We start from the raw sequence: 19,065 nt of genomic DNA, 5'->3' as shown, positions 1-19,065 counted from the left end.
AAATAAATTCGTCATTATTAGTTCATTTTATAGTTGTGTTAATAGTAAGTGTGATTGTATGCTGTATGCTGGTTTAGACACGAGTAACTGTCCCCTTTTTTTCAAAAATGTTTTTTAATCAAAACTTTAAATTCATCAATAGTTTCTTTTTTCTTTTTTTTTTTTAATTTTCTAAATCATATATTTTAAAAAGTTTTACAATTTGTTGTTATTGGTAACAATTATCAGTTTATGTGATAAATTTTAATTAAAATATTTATTCTATTATTTTTTATTTTAAAATCCAAAAAGATAAATATTTTATTGATAACAATTTAAATTGTTATTTAACATGTAAGTCTTATTAGCGATTATTTAGTAATGGTAACAAATAATAATTTTTTTTTTCTAAATGATTATACCATTAAAGAAGTAGATATTTTGGATAATAATTGAGGAAGCAAATGTAATATGTGTATATTAGCATAATAAATTTTTCAAAATAACCATCTACTTCTAATGTTTAGACCATATGAGCATGCAGTGCCATTTGTGTTAGAAAATTAGAAGGAATGAACCGTAGAAACAAATAAAAAAATAAAATAAGAACTAATTAAAGTGCAGAAATTATAACAATGGAAGGACAATTGGTTAAAAAAAAAAAAAATAATAATAATAAAAATGGGAGCGAAGCAGTTGAAGACCTGGCAGCTGCTGAGGACACCGAATCCACTCTCTCTTCTGTCTGGGAGCTACAAGTCAACAACCACATCGTGTCCACGCTTTGTTCTTCCAAAGATTCTCTCAAAAAGTCAAGTCTACTCTCGCTTTTCACTCATGTACACAGTATACTGAGTGATGGTCAATAATCAAAATGGTCACCACCCCCAGAACGAAAATGAAATGAGTCCTAGACTCCTAGACATGCAAATATATCCACCTTTTTTTTTTTTTTTTTTTCCTCCCTAAAAGCTCTTGGAACTTATTGAAATTTCAAAAGCACTTTCTTAAAAAGATTAGCTCGAAGAGGAAAAGCATTAACACCCAACACTAGCTTCAAACAGCTAGAAGATGAAACTTCTAGTTCAAGGGGCAATGGAATCAATATTTCGAATGTTTAATATAGTTACAAGAAACAATTATTGTTCGTTTGATTTTTTTTTTTTAAAAAAAAAAAAACTATATATTATGCTCCCTTTTTTTTTGGCAAACAATATATTATGCTTGTTATAACTAATTTTTGATTTAATTATGCAGGAGTAAATTTGATTCTAATGATAATTAGATAATAGACCATATAGAAAGATTAATATATTTAGGATGGAAGCTATTCAAGCCAAGTGAGTGGACAATATTAGTGTAGTGATCACTATGAAAATGAACAACATTGACAGAGAGTAACTTGTCAAAGAAAATTAATGTATGGTTGTATAATTTTACATAAACTCACTTTGGTGCCATGTATACTTTTGTCCCTCTTATCCTTTAGACGCTTCAATTGTTTGGCGTGCCTCTGTTTTGCAACGTTGACAGCCCTAAAAATGCCACTTTTGGACGATAATTGAAGTGTACGAGCATGTTTGAGGCTTTGCATGGCAATGTAAAACCCATTCCAAGCACTCCATATTCAAATAAGCTTAGGCCTTTAGCTGTTCATGGTGCTACTCACGCAAAAAACTATATATTATGGTTAGTGTAGCTAATTTTTAATTTGGTTCTGTAGGATTATCATTGATTAAAAAATTGCCAATGATGTTAAAATGTATCTGGAATAGGGTACACACATGGACATTATTCTAGCCAAAATGAGGTGGATAGTATTAGCATTATGTTAATTAACGAATACAAATTAGAATGGGAAAATGACCAACATTGACAGGGTCTGGAGGGTTAATGTTAATTCTAATATTGTCCTAAGCATGTTGATGTTTATTGCAACCTTTGGATATACTGACTTTACCTGCTACATATGATGATAATATATAGATACCTAATATATGAGATAATTGTTTGTTGCCAGTAAATTCTTGCCCTAACACTGGACTGGAGGGTTACGGGCTTTTCTCACGTCCAATTAACCAACCAGAAGTCTTTTTGTTTCGTTCATCTACTGGTTGCTGCCAAAATTTTCAGGTCCGCTTTCTTGTATTGAATGATGTTTCTTTTTCTTCCAATTTTTCTTTGGTAAATTTTCTTTTTCTTCTAATTTCCATATGAAATTTACAATATTATATATGAAGGAATATTGTAGGATACAAACAAAAGATGAAAAGCAAAGTATTGTAGGATAAAAACAAAGGATGAAAAGCAAACGCATTCAACGGATAAAAGTCAAATGCCCCGTGTTTTTCTTCTCCATTTTCTTTAATCTTTCTTAAATTAAGAACCAAGAATCCAATAAAACAAGAAAAGCCAAAAAAGCGTTTGTCATCGTGGAAAATGATTGTCGTGATTGACTTGAAGCACGTTCTACAGAGACAGCAAGCATTGTATGTTTTGTGAAGTCCAGCCGCACCTCCACCGACAGTGTGAAACCAGCCACACTGCCACCGCTCAGCTACCATTTTTGACAATGGTTGCTGCATTTAACACCGAAAAACAACTTCCTCAACAATTGTCAGAACCGGTTGAAGATGGAGGACATGCAACTGACCTTGTGAGCCTATAAATAGGCTCCATCCCCGTGGTTTTTCATCCAAGCCAAGGGGTGCAACCTCAATATCACCCAAGTGAGGAGTGTTGAGAGTAGTATTTAAGACTTCAGAGAGAGCTTGAGAGAAGAGTGAGCAAATTTTAGAGAGAGTTTGACAGTAAGGGGAGAGATTCAGGTGAAAATCCAAGAGAAAAGTTTTTGTATTTTTGTAATCTATTTCCAAGAGAGTAATAGAATTACATTTTTATTTTTCTTCTCACATTTCTTCTCTACAGTGGTCAGAAAACCACAACATGTTTCACCTATATAATAATATTTTCGTTGAAATACAGGCTAAAAGTTAGAGAAGTAATTATCAATACTCCATGCCAGCAAAAATCCTTCATTTCTAACATGGGTTTCTATACTTTCTTCCTTCTTCTGTCTTTGTTACAATCTCCTCTTTTTTATTTATCTGCAACATCTGATAATAATATCCTTAAACAAGGCTCGTATTTATCGGTTGAGAAAAGAAACGATGTTCTTGTTTCACCAAATGGTGTTTTCTCAGCTGGTTTTTCCCTTGTTGGGGACAATGCTTTCTGCTTTGCCATAAGCTTTATGAAATCCTCAGTTCCTACTGTAGTTTGGATAGCCAACAGAGACCAACCAGTGAATGGAATAGGCTCAAAGCTTTCGCTTTTGAGAAATGGTAATCTTGTGTTGCTAGATGCAGGTCGAATCAACCTTTGGGGCACAGAAACAACTTCCCCGGTGTCTGTTTATCTACAGCTCCATGATAGTGGAAACCTTGTTCTTTATAATATCAGAAATGAAAGTCTGTGGGAAAGCTTTGAGTCGCCTACTGATACACTTCTTTCTGAACAAAAAATAACTAAGGATGCTAGCCTTCTCTCATCAAAAAGCCACACCAATTATTCTTCTGGTTACTATACCTTCTATTTTGACAATGACAATGTCCTTCACTTGCTTTACCAAGGTCCAGATCCACAGATTTCCAATGTCTATTGGCCGGAGCCAAACGAACCGCCTTTTCGAGCTGGTAGAACCACATACAACAACAGTAAAACTGCCCTGTTCAATTCGACGGGTTACTTCCAGTCATCTGACGATCTGGTATTCTCAGCATCAGATTGTGGTTTGGTCCTCTACAGACGATTGACACTTGATCCAGATGGTAATCTTCGATTCTACAGCTTTGATGAGAAGAATAAGATGTGGATAGTAACATGGCAAGCATTTTCCCAACCATGCAGAATTCATGGAATCTGTGGACCCAACAGTTTATGTAAATATGATCATGCTTTGGGTAGGAGATGTTCGTGCATGCCAGGATTCAAGATGAGGAAAAGCAATCTCGATTGGTCATATGGATGTGAACCGGTGGGTTTCAACTACAACTCCTTGGTCAACAATAGTCAGGAGTCTGGTTTCATTCATTTAACTAATTCTGAATTCTATGGCTATGACAAAGAATACTTCCAAAATTATAGCTTAGAAAGATGCCAAGAGGAATGCTTGAAATCTTCTTCTCATTGCCAAGCTATCCAATTCAAATATAGGAAAGATACTGGTTACTATGATTGTTACATCAAGACACAATTACTTAATGGACAGCAACAACCCGGTTTCCAGGGAGATGTATATGTAAGACTGCCAAAATCCGTCCTTTCTTCCATTGAGAGTCCCATGAATGAACTAAGGCAAGAATGCCCTCTGCTATTAAACAGAACTTATGAAAAAGAAGGTCAAAATAGGTTCCTGAAGTTTTTGCTTTGGTTTGCAGTTTCACTAGGAGGAGTTGAGTTTACTTGTATCTCTTTAGTTTTTTGTTTCTTATTTTGGAACAGGTTAGAACATGTGGATAAAGATAAGCAAGGATACATGCTGGCCGCAGCCACCAGATTTCAGAAATTTTCATATGATGAATTGAAGAAGGCAGCGAGAGGATTTCATGAAGAAATTGGAAGAGGTGCAGGAGGTATTGTATACAAAGGCATATTGCCTGATCATCGGGTTGCAGCAATCAAGCGACTGATCAATGATGGTCATGGAGGAGAAGCTCATGAATTCCATACAGAAATGAGCACCATTGGGAGGCTAAATCACATGAACTTGATAGAGACGTGGGGTTACTGTGCTGAAGGGAAGCATAGGCTTCTGGTGTACGAGCACTTGGAGAATGGATCTTTAGCAAGCAAGCTGGCAGATTCTAATGCACTTGATTGGGAAAAAAGGTTTGGAATAGCACTAGGTACAGCAAAAGGCTTAGCTTATTTGCATGAGGAATGCTTGGAATGGGTTTTACATTGTGATGTAAAGCCTCAAAACATACTCTTAGACTCCAATTATCGTCCTAAAGTGGCAGATTTTGGGCTGTCAAAGTTGCAAAACAGAGGAATGCCAAACAATTCAAGCTTCTCAAGGATAAGAGGGACACGAGGCTACATGGCACCAGAGTGGGTTTACAATCTCCCGATTACTTCAAAAGTGGATGTGTATAGCTATGGAATAGTGGCATTGGAAATTGTAACAGGTAAAAAACCAACAGGAAGCCAGTTTTCTGAGAGTGGAAGGATGACAGAGAACCATGGGAGATTGGTGAAATGGGTGAAGGAGAAGATGGTTGGGGCTGATTCAAGTCAAACTCATTGGATTGAAGAAATAGCAGATTCTAGGATGGGTGGGAAGTTTGATAAGGCTCAGTTGGAAATACTGGTGAAAGTGGCATTGCAATGCGTGGAAGAAGACAAGGAAGCCAGGCCCACCATGCGTCAGGTTGTAGAGATGCTTCAGTGCCATGAGGAGGAGAAATTTTTCGATACTCCAAAAGTACCGGATCCTTCTTGTGAGTCTGGACTACTGTACTTTGACAATACTGAAATTCTTTTAGATGAATAAGGACATTCATTCCTTGACATACTAATTAGGAAACTTAGTGTCAATTTTATTTAATCCTAAACTTTTGATCTGTCAATTTTCCTTTTTTCAATTGTGTTATGTCAAATGTGTTGCTGCTTCACCACCCATATTTGGAACTCATGTTTATTCTTTCTGCTTCTAAGTTCTAACCCTTTTGTATCACTTTTAGTGTCACTATGTATGCATATACTAGTAAAACATATAAATAAATCTATTCATCAAGGTATAATTCGTCTTGTATTTAAGCCTAATTGCATCTTTTATACTCGTGTGGATGCGGTTTCTTTTTTTCCCTACAAGAATGTCTGTGAACTAAAGATATGGAATATTCTTAAACTATATTTTTAAAAAGCTCAAACTATAAGGAAAGTGGAATTAATATGTATACCTCTTAAAAATGCAAATTCGCAACATAACTGTTCTTGCTATAGTCTTTAGACCACATGAGTCATGAGAGCCATTCGTGTTAGAAAAATTACGGGTAGCATTAGGAACAGCAAAAGGCCTAGCTTATTTTCATGAAGAGTGCTTGGGATGGATCTTGCATGTCTATGTAAAGCCTCAGAACATACTCTTGGACTCCAATTATCGCCCAAAAGTGGCAGATTTTGGACTGTCAAAGTCGCAAACAGAGGCAAGCCGAACAATTCAAGCTTCTCAAGGATAAGAGAGACAAGAAGCTACATGGCACCTGAACGGGTTTACAATCTCCCTGTTACTTCTAAAGTTGATGTTCACAGTTATGAAATCATAGCGTTGGAAATCATAACCGTAAAGAAATTGACAGGAACTCAGTTATCTGAGAGTTGAAGTATGGTAGAAAACCATGGAAGATTCGTGACATGGGTTAAGGAGGAGATGGTTGGAGGTGACAATACAAGAAAACCCTCGATTAAAGAAATTGCAGATCCTGTAATGGTTGGGAAGTCTGACATGGCCAAGTTAGAAGTAGTGCTTAAAGTTGCATCGCACTGTGTGGAAGACAGAGAAGCTAGACCAACCATGCGTCAGGTTGTATAGATGTTTCAGTACCATGAGGAGGAGAAACACTGCTTGTAATACAAGGTAGGAAAATTAATACTATATATCATCCTATGGTATCTTTTTTTTTGGGCTAGGTATTCCCTCTTATTCAACCTCTTTGTATCACTGTCTCTCATTGTTTATGCATCTAAATAAATAAATAATCCATCTCGTATCATTGTATCAAGTCTAACTGCATTTTGTTTTTTTTTTCCTTTACTTTTTCAAAAATGTGAGTGACATGGAGAATGGATTCTAAGCAAGCATGATAGCAAATTCTGATGCATTTGATTGGGAAAAAGGTTTTGGAGTATTACTGTGAACAGAAAAAGGCCTAGCATATTTGCATGAGTGCTTGGAATGGGTTTTACATTGTGATGCAAAGCCTCAAAACATAATCTTAGACTCCAAGTATCGTCCAAAAGTGGCAGATTTTGGGCTGTCAAAGTTGCAAAACAGAGGAATGCCAAACAATTTAAGCTTCTCAAGGATAAGAGGGACAAAAGGCTACATGGCACCAGAGTGGGTTTACGATCTCTCTATTACTAAGTGGATGTGTATAGCTATGGAATCGTGACGTTGGAAATTGTAACAAGAAAGAAACCAACAGGAAGCCAGTTCTGAGAGTGGAAGGATGATAGAGAACCATGGGAGATTGGTGAAATGGGTGAAGGAGAAGATGGTTGGAGCTGATTCAAGCCAAACTAATTGGATTGAAGAAACTGCAGGCTCAATGATGGGTGGTAAGTTTGACAAGGCCAAGCTGGAAGTAGTGGTGAAAGTGGCATCGTAATATGTGGAAGAAGACAAGGAAGCCAGACCAACCATGCTTCAGTGCCATGAGGAGGAGAAAATTTTCAGTACTCCAAAAATTCCGGATCCTCCTTGTGAGTCTGGACTACCATACTTCGACAATATTGAAAGTTTTTGGGAGGGGAGGAACATTCACTGATACACTAAGTAGGAAATTTAGTCTCAATTAAGAATTCTAAACCTTTGATTTATCAATTTTCTTTTTCAAATGTGTTATGTCTTGCTGCTTGACCATCCAAATATGGCAGCTGATGAATTGTTTGGAAAAGCTTGACAAGCCAAAATTTAGAATCTATAGTACTTTTTTGCTGGGTATTCTCTTTGCTTCCCTTTTCGGATACTTGTCAGTACTGTGTATGCATCTAGTAATAAAACAAGATAAATAAATAAATTCATCACTATTAGTTCATCTTATAGTTGTGTTAACAATAAGTGTGATATGCATCTTGTATGCTGGTTTTGATGCTAGTAATTGCCCCTTTTTTTCAAAAATGTTTTTGAGCCAAAACTATAAAGTCATCAATGCTTTCTTATTTCTTTTGTTTCTAGATCATATTTCCTGAAAAGTCTTATTATGGGTTATAATTGATAATGATAATCAGCTTATGCGGTAAATTTTAATTGAGATATTTAATTTTTTTATTTTTTATTTTAAAATTAAAAAAAAAAAAAACCCTTTAATGATACTGAGTGATGGTCAATAATCAAAATGGTCGCTGCCCTTAGACTGAAAATGAAATGAGTCCTAGACTCCTGAGACATGCAAATATGGTGAGTTGGTGACAATATTATATGGCCATGGTCAGTCATTTTTTACTTCCTTTCCACTCACAATTAATTTATTTACATGTTGGGTGCAGGTTAAATTAACCTAAGAAATAAGAAGCACAAAATCTAGTTAGAAAAGAAAGATAATTGCTTAGAGAGATGAAAATAGCTGAAAAAAATGGAGAAAATTCCACATTATCCAAATAATAATATCAAAATAATGACACATAATTTTAATATGTATATATATATATATATATATATTCATATCTTTATTTGAACCGTAACCTTAAAAGTGTGGACACGAAACTTATGCCAATTTATTTTTTTACACTATATGGCAGCTGACACTTGAGGTAATATAGTCCTCTTTCATAAATATTTTATGAACTCATCCATATCAAGTATTGAGAAATGGGTGAAGATGGCCAACAACATAAATGGATAGATTTATGGCATGTTTGGAATTGTTTTTTTATAAGTATTTATTTATTACAGCGCTTTTGTTAATAGATACTTCATAAAAGAAAAGTTTGGCAATAAATAATAAAAAGTACTTTTAAATATGTTTTTAACATTTTTATTTTTTAATTAATGCATTGAATGCATATTTTCTTTTCATTCCGAAGCTCTTGTTTCGAGAGATACAGTTTTAATGTTCTTATTTTTTTGCTAAAAAAAATACTTCTTAGTATTTTGACAAACATAATTACAATTTTTTTTTCTCTTGAAATAATTACAATTTTTCGTTCCTTGGAATTTATTGAAGTTTCAAAAACACTTCCAAACACTCTTAAAGAGATTAGTTCAAAGAGGAAAAGCATTAACACCCAATACTAGCTTCAAAACACTAGGAGATGAAACTTCTAGTTTATGGGGCAATGGTAATGTTTAACATAGTTACAAGAAACAGTTATTGTTTGTTTGATTTAAAAAAAAAAAAAAAACTATATATTATGCTCTTTTTTTTTTTTTTTTGTTTTTTTTGGCAAACAATATATCATGCTTGTTATAACTAATTTTTGATTTAATTATGCAGGAGTAAATTTGATTCTAATGAATAATTAGATAATAGACCATATACAAAGATTAATATTTCTAGGATGGAAACTAGTCTAGCCAAGTGAGTGGACAATATTAGTGTAGAAATCACTATGAAAATGAACAACATTGACAGAAAGTTGAATCATTGATGTCATATTGATGTTTCCAGCTAAGATAGGGTCAAAATCTTTTCCTTTAGTTTTTAACTAATTACAAGATTAACATATGAAACTGTATATTGCCTGGCTGCCATAATGCCCAGTTGAGCAACCAGAAGGCAATTTCATCTATTGGCTGCCAAAGTTTTCAAGTCTGCTTTCATATACTGAATGGTGTTTTGTATTCTATTGTATGTAATGTCTATTTCTTTATTTCTGATTTCATATATTGAATGGTGTTTTGTATCGTATTGTATGTAATGTCTATTTCTTTATTTTTTTTTTCTTCTAATTCTTAAGAAATTTACACCACATAATATAGAAACTTTTATTTTGTAGGATACTAACAAAGAAAAAAAAAAAAAAAACCAAAAAAATGAAAAGGAAACTTCAGTATTTGATCTGATAAAAAAAAATTGCTAATTTTCTTGTTCTGCTTTCTTTTTAGAGGTCTTCTGCAGGAAAATTATGATATCTTCAATAAGAACCAAGAATCCAATTAAACAAACCGAAAGATGTGTTTGCGTCATCGTGTACATATACATTTATAATGCTAAATTGGAATAACGTAAGTGGTCCTGAATGCCAGCTGCTAGAATGACAAAGATTTATCAAGATTGACTGGAAGTCGTCCTACAGAGACTGCAAGAGGTTGATGTTGTACTTTCACCTATACAACATTTTGGTTTTAAGTACAGGCAAAAACTTGCAGAAATATCAATACTCTATGTCAACAAAGAATCCTTCATTTCTAATATGGATTTCTTTATTTTCTTCCTTCTTCTTATGTCTTTGTTTCAAGCTCCTTCTTTTTCTTCATCCGCAACAGCAAATAATCATATCCTTGAACAAGGCTCATCTTTATCAGTTGAGAAACAAAATGATGTTCTTGTTTCGCCAAACGGTGTTTTCTTAGCTGGGTTTTCCTCCGTGGGGGACAATGCTTTCTGCTTCGCTATAAGGTTTATGAAATCCTCTGTTCCTACTATAGTTTGGATGGCCAACAGAGACCAACCAGTAAATGGAAAAGCCTCAAAGCTTTCGCTTTTGAAAAATGGCAATCTCGTATTTCTAGATGCGGGTCGAATCAACCTTTGGAGCACAGAAACAACTTCTCCAATATCTGTTTATCTACAGCTTCACAATAATGGTAACCTTGTTCTTCATAATATCAGAAATGAAAGTCTGTGGGAAAGCTTTAATTCGCCTACTGATACACTTCTTCCTGGCCAGAAAATAACCAAGGATATTAGCCTGCTCTCATCAAAAAGCAAGACCACTTATTCTTCCGGTTACTATAACTTGTATTTTGACAATGACAGTGTCCTTCGTTTGCCCACAGATTTCCAGTGTCTACTGGCCTGCACCATATGTTAGGTCTTTCAAGCTGGCAGAACGACATACAACAACAGTAAAACTGCCATGTTCGATTCGACAGGTTACTTTCGGTCATTTGACGAGTTGGTATTCTCAGCATCAGATTATGGTGTGGTCCGCCACAGACGATTAACACTTGATACGGATGGAAATCTTCGACTCTACAGCTTTGATGAGAAGAATATGACGTGGGTTGTTACATGGCAAGCGTTTTCCCAATTATGTAGGATCCACGGAATCTGTGGACCCAACAGCTTATGTAAATATGATCATGCTTTGGTGGGAGATGCTCATGCTTGCCAGGATTCAAGATGAAAAGCCATCTGGATTGGTCATATGGATGTGAACCGGATGGTTTCAAATACAACTCCTTCTTCAACATTAGTCAGGAGACTGGTTTCATTCGTTTGAATAATACAGAGTTCTATGGCTATGACAAAGACTACTTCCAAAATTATGATAAATATCAATGCCGACTTAGCTCCCTAAAAGAATCTAGAGTTATCTTGTTTTCTCTTTAAAAATGGAGAACAACTAGTGCCTTGGAAGTGGTGAGAAAAATATCTATAATTAAATATTTCTAGAAGTATCCACAACCGACTTTCTCTTCTATAAATAGGTGATGATGTATGAGTTAAGTGTCATGTCCAATAGCAATAGAAAAAAGAGAGAGTGTTGTACGTGTGAGTGTAAGTGTGTGTCCTTTGAGTGAGAAGAGTGTGAAAAGGTGTTTTGTGTCCTAGTGTAAGTCAAAAATCAAGTGAGTGTGAGTGTGTTAGTGTGTGTTGCTCATTTGTGTGAGTGAGTGTGTTGCTCTCTTTATACGTGAGAGTGTACCAATTGTTTTATATTAATAAAAATCAATTTTCTTGGTTTCTCCTTTAGTCCTCTGTCTCCAACATTTTTGGTATCAGAGCCTGGTTGGTCCAAGTTCAACTTTGTGGGAGCTTCTTGTTCGTGGTCACGCAGTCAAGTCTAAGTTTACGTAGTGCTGCGGGAATTTCCAGCAACCATAATGGGAGACCTTCAAGTTGGTGGAGGTATTAAGAAGCTCAACAGTCAGAATTACGGCACGTGGTCAACGTGCATGAAGTCATATTTGAAGGGCCAAGATCTCTGGGAGATCATAGCTGGCAGTGAAGTCGAGCAACCACAGGATGCTGAGGCTTTGAAGAAGTGGAATATCAAAGCTGGTAAGGCAATGTTTGCCCTTAAATCTACAGTTGAAGAAGAGATGTTGGAGTACATACGGGATACTGAAGTGCCAAAAGAGGCCTGGGACACGTTTGCAAGACTCTTCTCAAGGAAGAACGACACAAGATTGCAGCTTCTCGAGAGTGAATTACTGTCAACAACACAGCACGACATGACAATCCAGAAATATTTCAACAAGGTAAAAACTCTTAGTCGCGAAATTACTGAGTTAGATCCTAGTTCTCCTATTACAGAATCTAGAATGAGGAGAATAATTTTACATGGGTTGAGACCCGAATTTAAAGGATTTATTTCAGCCATTCAAGGTTGGCCAGTCCAACCTTCATTGATTGAATTAGAAAATTTACTTATTGATCAAGAAAATATGATCAAACAAATGGCTGGGGTCTCACTAAAGAGCGATGAAGAAGCGCTCTTTAGAGGCAGAAGAAAAGGCCGATCCAAACAACAAAAATTTAATAAGGTAAATCAACATGGAGAAGATTTTAGAGGAGAACAAAGGAATAATAGAAATAGACAACAATTTTTAGAAAATAAAAGAAATAATGGACGATTTTTTGAAAATAAAAGAGATGATGGAAGATGCTTCAACTGTGGAAGAAAAGGACATTATATTAAAAACTGTAGACTAAGGAAGAAATTTACAGAAAGTAATATAGTTATCCCAGAGCCTCAAAATAATATAAGTGAAGATGAATGGGATGTTGAAGCATCTTTGGCTACTGCTGAGCTCATGGATGGCTCAAGTTCAATGCAAGAAAGGGAAACGGCACTCGCAGTGGTTATCCCTAGACGCATTGATTATAAAAATGATTGGATTATAGACTCTGGAAGTTCAAATCATATGACGGGAGATAAAGAGAAGCTGCAAAGCATGACAGAGTATAAAGGAGGGCGTATGGTGGTGACGGCAAATGACTCAAGATTGCCGATAGCTCACGTTGGTAAGGCAGCAATCATGCCTTGTTTTAGTTGCCATCAAGTTCAACTGCAAGATGTCTATCATGTGCCAGGAATGAAGAAGAATTTGCTATCAGTAGCTCAACTAACATCTTCAGGAAATTATGTATTGTTTGGACCTGAGGATGTTAAGGTGTATCGAGACCTTAAAATCTCTGGTACACCAACAATGAAGGGGCGGCGATTGGAATCTATCTATGTGATGTCAGCAGAGTCTGCTTACGTAAACAAGACAAGAAGGAACGAGACATCAGACCTTTGGCACGCACGGTTAGGACATGTCAGCTACAAAAAGTTGAAGGTGATGATGAAAAAGTCAATGCTCAAGGGTCTTCCCCAACTCGATGTCGATGTCGACACAATCTGTGCAGGGTGTCAATACGGCAAAGCACATCAACTACCATTTGAAGATTCAAAGTTCCAAGCAAAAGAGCCTCTGCAACTCATTCACTCTGATGTCTTCGGGCGTATCAAGCAGTCATCAGTTGGAGGCATGCATTATATGGTGACATTCATTGACGATTTTTCAAGGTACGTCTGGGTTTTCTTTATGAAAGAAAAATCTGAGACCTTTTCAAAATTTAAGCAATTTAAGGAAAAGGTAGAAAGAGAATTAGGCAAAAGGATACGATGCTTACGCACAGATAATGGGGGAGAATATACCTCAAGAGAATTTATAGAATATTTAAGAGAATACAAAATAAGACATCAATTGACGTGTCCAAATACTCCGCAACAAAATGGTATTGCGGAAAGAAAGAACCGACATCTTGCAGAAACATGTCGGAGCATGCTACATGCAAAAAATGTTCCAGGAAGATTTTGGGCTGAGTGCATGAATACAGCAGCTCATGTGATTAATAGGCTCCCTCAAGCAAAGTTAGGATTCCTTTCACCCTTTGAAAAACTGTGGAACATAAAACCCACAGTAAGTCACTTTCGAATCTTTGGCTGTGTTTGCTATGTGTTTGTGCCTTCTCACTTACGCATGAAGTTTGATAAGAAGGCAATAAGATGCATTTTTGTCGGATATGATAGCCAAAGAAAAGGGTGGAGATGTTGTGACCCTAATACTGGACGATGTTATACTTCACGAAATGTGGTGTTCGATGAAGCATCTTCTTGGTGGGCACCTCAAAATACAGAGTTGCCAAATTCAAAGGAGATTGAGGTCAAGCTGCAACAAAATATGGGGGAACAAGAATATGAAGCATGCCAGCCAACAAATGAAGGAGAAGACGAGCTGACTGTAGCAGACGAGCCTACGATATCATCTCAAAGTCCCTGGCGGTCTGGTGTACATCAAGGAATACCAGAGAACATCCGGTCGAATCTTCAACAAAATGACGAAGAGACAACTCCACAACCAAGAAGATCGAGCAGACAACGAAGACCAAATCCCAGGTACGCTAATGTAGTAATAACAGAAATGGAGGATATAAAAGAACCTACATCATATGAAGAAGCATCTAAATATCATGAATGGAGAAAGGCTATGGAAGAAGAAATTTCTACATTAAATCAAAATCAAACTTGGGATTTGGTGCCTAAACCTAAAACTGTAAAACCCATATCCTGTAAATGGGTTTACAAGATAAAAACTCATCATGATGGATCAATTGAAAGATATAAAGCTCGTTTAGTCGCACGAGGATTCTCACAGCAATATGGACTAGACTATGATGAGACGTTTAGTCCAGTAGCAAAGATCACTACCGTACGTGTTCTACTAGCACTTGCAGCAAGTAAAGACTGGAAGCTGTGGCAGATGGACGTGAAGAATGCCTTCTTAAATGGAGATCTAGACAGAGAAATTTATATGATACAGCCAAAGGGTTTTGAAAGCAAAACTAATCCAGAATACGTGTGCAAGCTAAGGAAGGCACTTTATGGTCTAAAACAAGCTCCGCAGGCATGGTACGGTAAGATTGCAGAGTTCCTTCTTCAAAGTGGATATATAGTATCTTCTGCAGATTCTAGTTTATTTGTGAAGACTGAAGGAACAAAACTAGCAGTAGTGCTAGTATATGTGGATGATTTAATTATCATAGGAGATCATGAAGATGAAATCTCTCAAACAAAGAGAAATTTATCAGTTCGCTTCCAGATGAAGGAACTTGGGGAGCTCAAGCACTTCCTTGGACTCGAAGTTGACCGAACAGAGAAAGGTTTATTTCTTGGTCAACAAAAGTATGCAAAGAATCTATTACAAAAATTTGGAATGTTGGACTGCAAGCCAATATCAACTCCAATGGAGGTGAATGCTAAGCTATCTGCATATGAAGGAAAAGACTTGGAGGATGCTACTATGTACCAACAATTGGTAGGAAGTCTTATCTATTTAACACTGACGCGGCCAGATATTTCATTTGCAGTTGGAGTTGTAAGTCGGTATATGCAAAGTCCAAAGAAACCTCACTTGGAAGCAGTCCGACGAATATTAAGGTACGTTAAAGGCACTATAAACTTGGGGCTTCTATATAAAAGAGGAGAGGAATGCAAGTTGGTTGGTTACTGTGATGCTGACTATGCTGGAGATCATGATACACGACGATTGACTACTGGATATATATTCAGCCTTGGTTTAGGAGCAGTATCTTGGTGCAGTAAAAGACAACCAACTGTGTCTCTGTCAACTACAGAAGCAGAATATAGAGCAGCTGCTATGGCAGGCCAAGAAGGTATGTGGTTAAGACAACTACTTGAAGATTTACATCAACAAGTTGACTATGCAGTTTCTCTCCATTGTGATAACCAATCAGCAATACAATTGGCGGAGAATCCGGTATTTCATGTAAGGACAAAACATGTGGAGATACATTATCATTTTATTAGAGAAAAAGTACTGCTAGAAGAAATTAAAATGCAACACGTTAAAACAGAAGATCAAGCGGCAGACTTATTCACTAAAGCACTCAATATTACCAAGCTTACAAAGTTAAGAGAAATGCTCAACATGGTGAATAGAGAATCAATCAAGAGAGTCGACATTGAGGGGGAGTATTGATAAATATCAATGCCGACTTAGCTCCCTAGAAGAATCTAGAGTTATCTTGTTTTCTCTTTAAAAATGGAGAACAACTAGTGCCTTGGAAGTGGTGAGAAAAATATCTATAATTAAATATTTCTAGAAGTATCCACAACCGACTTTCTCTTCTATAAATAGGTGATGATGTATGAGTTAAGTGTCATGTCCATTAGCAATAGAAAAAAGAGAGAGTGCTGTACGTGTGAGTGTGAGTGTGTGTCCTTTGAGTGAGAAGAGTGTGAAAAGGTGTTTTGTGTCCTAGTATAAGTCAAAAATCAAGTGAGTGTGAGTGTGTTAGTGTGTGTTGCTCATTTGTGTAAGTGAGTGTGTTAGTGTGTGTTGCTCTCTTTATACGTGAGAGTGTACCAATTGTTTTATATTAATAAAAATCAATTTTCTTGGTTTCTCCTTTAGTCCTCTGTCTCCAACAAATTATACCTTAAAAAGATGTCAAGAGGAATGCTTGAAACCTTCTTCTCGTTGCGAAGCTATCCAATTCAAATACAACGAAGATTATAATAATTATGATTGTTACACCAAACCACAATTACTTAATGGACAGCAACAACCTGGTTTCCAGGGAGATGCGTATGTAAGACTGCCTAAATCCTTCCTTTCTTCCATTGATGAGAAACCCATGAAGGAACTAAAGCTAAATTGCAGTCAAGACTCTAATCCTTTGCTATTAAACAGAATGTATGAAAAAGAAGGTCAAAATGGGTTTCTGAAGTTTTTGCTCTGGTTTGCAGTTTCACTAGGAGGAGTTGAGTTTATTTGTATCTGTTTAGTTTTTTGTTTCTTATTTTGGAACAGATTAGAAGATATGGATAAAGCTTCGAAAGGATATATGCTTGCTGCAACCTCCAGATTTCATAAATTTTCATATGATGAACTGAAGAAGGCAACCAGAGGATTCCATGAAGAAATTGGAAGAGGTGCAGGAGGTATTGTGTACAAGGGCATACTATCTGATGATCGGGTTGCAGCAATCAAGCGACTGATCAATGATGGTCATGGAGGAGAAGCTCATGATTTCCACACAGAACTCAGCACAATTGGGAGGCTAAACCACATCAACTTGATAGAGATGTGGGGTTACTGTGCAGAAGGGAAGCACAGGCTACTTGTGTACGAGTACATGGAGAATGGATCTTTAGCAAGCAAACTGGCAAATTCTAGTGCACAACTTGATTGGGAAAGAAGGTTTGGTATAGCACTAGGAACAGCGAAAGGCCTAGCTTATTTGCATGAGGAATGCTTGGAATGGGTTTTACATTGCGATGTAAAGCCTCAAAACATACTCTTGGACTCCAATTATCGTCCAAAAATGGCAGACTTTGGACTGTCAAAGTTGCAAAACAGAGGCACGCCAGACCATTCAAGCTTCTCAAGGATAAGAGGGACAAGAGGCTACATGGCACCTGAATGGGTTTACAATCTCCCTGTTGTTAAAGCATATCATGACTCATTAAATAGCATTTTTTATTGAATTGGGAATTTCATCACATCCCATATTCTCAGCCTTTATTTTTGTATATATTTCATTGTATAGTTTACCTTATTATTGAGGGAGATATACTTACCTTGTACAGCATATTAAAAAAATATATAAAGAGTCATCTTCAAGAGAATGGCACGGCAACTTTTTGAAGCAAAATTATTATTTTATTTTTTTCTATTATTTTTGTCGTGGTATTAGAGCCTTCTTTTTGTAATTTTTGAGGTACAATTGAGTTCTGTTTCTTGGATATCAAAACAGAGTATTTCGATCTAGTTTTTGGTTCTGTTGATCTGAGTGTTGTTCGTTGGGCTTTTCAATTTTTCTGCTGGTGAGCATTGCATCTTTGGGATCAAATATTCAAGCTACCTTGTTGTGTTCTCCTTCTCGGGTACGTGGTGTTTTCTTTTCTTGATTCATTATTTGTTTTGATAATGGCAGAAAAATATGATATTTTGCCTGTTAAATTAAATGGGAAAAATTATTTTTCTTGGGAATTTCAATTTCGAATGTTTGTGAAAGGAAAGAATTTGTGGGGACATTTAGATGGATCTGTTTCTAAGCCTAAAAATGAATCTGATATTGGTAAAATCACTCAATGGAATTCAAATAATGCTCAAGTAATCAGTTGGATTTTGGGATCTGTAGAATCTCAGATTGTCCTTAGCTTAAGATCTTTTCATTTTGCTAAAGATATGTGGGATTTTTTGAAGAAAATTTATCATCAGGAGAATTCGGCTAGACGTTTTCAGCTTGAATTAGAATTGTCTGAGTACTGTCAAGGTAATTTATCCATACAAGACTATTATTCTGGCTTTCTAAATTTGTGGGCTGAATATAAAGAACTAGTTTATGCGTTTGTCCCTCCTGAGGGCTTACCAATTTTGCAACAAGTTCATGAAGTGTCTCAACGGGATCAATTTCTTATGAAGCTGCGACGTGAATATGAACCAATTCGTGTCAATTTGATGTCTCGAATTCCTTCTCCATCACTTGAAACATGTTTTGCTGAACTTTTTCGTGAAGAGCAACGGTGTGTCACTCAAAGTGTGCTTGAAAATAAGAATCATCAGAGAGCTAATCCAATGGAGATTGCTTATGCAACTCAAGCCAAGGTACGAGATATGAGCAAAGTGCAATGTTATAGCTGCAAAGAGTATGGGCATATAGCTAATCACTGTAAGAAAAATTTTTGCAACTATTGTAAAAATTCTGGTCACTTGATTGTTGAATGTCGTCGTAGACCTCAAAATCGAACCTCCCAAGCTTTGCATGTGTCTCACAGCTCTTCTGCACCTGGATTCGATTCTGGATCTATATCTAGACCTGATTCTAGCTCAGGAATGACCAATTTAACTCCTGAAGTTGTGCAACAACTTATTTATTCAGCTCTCTCAACTCTTGGCATTTCAAGTACTTCTACTCATTCTCACGTTTGCTACATTGACTCTGGTGCCTCTAATCATATGGTTTCTTTTCCAAAATCTCTTGTTAATGTGAAACCATCTCTTGGTAATTTGGAAATCCAAACAGCAAATGGAGACAAACTTCCAGTTAAAGTAATTGGTGATATTCCACATTCTCTGCCATTAAATAATGTGTTTCTTGTGCCTCATTTGACTTCCAA

At 36.3% G+C, this 19,065-nt stretch overlaps 1 protein-coding gene and 1 pseudogene across 1 annotated transcript; both read left to right on the top strand.

Moving 5' to 3' along the window:
- Nucleotides 1-2,399: 2,399 nt before the first annotated feature.
- LOC107410257 (putative receptor protein kinase ZmPK1) lies at nucleotides 2,400-5,800 on the top strand. The gene has a single exon (XM_060811825.1). It carries the CDS (start codon nucleotides 3,026-3,028, stop codon nucleotides 5,531-5,533), a length of 2,508 nt encoding a protein of 835 aa, XP_060667808.1. The 5' UTR covers nucleotides 2,400-3,025; the 3' UTR covers nucleotides 5,534-5,800.
- Nucleotides 5,801-9,732: 3,932 nt separating this feature from the next.
- LOC107410244 (putative receptor protein kinase ZmPK1) lies at nucleotides 9,733-17,429 on the top strand (annotated as a pseudogene).
- Nucleotides 17,430-19,065: the final 1,636 nt, after the last annotated feature.

The sequence above is a fragment of the Ziziphus jujuba genome, chromosome 10, assembly GCF_031755915.1.
Source record: "Ziziphus jujuba cultivar Dongzao chromosome 10, ASM3175591v1".
Lineage (NCBI taxonomy): Eukaryota > Viridiplantae > Streptophyta > Magnoliopsida > Rosales > Rhamnaceae > Ziziphus > Ziziphus jujuba.
Note: the sequence above shows the minus strand (reverse complement) of the source record. Positions and strands in the feature narration are given on the sequence as shown.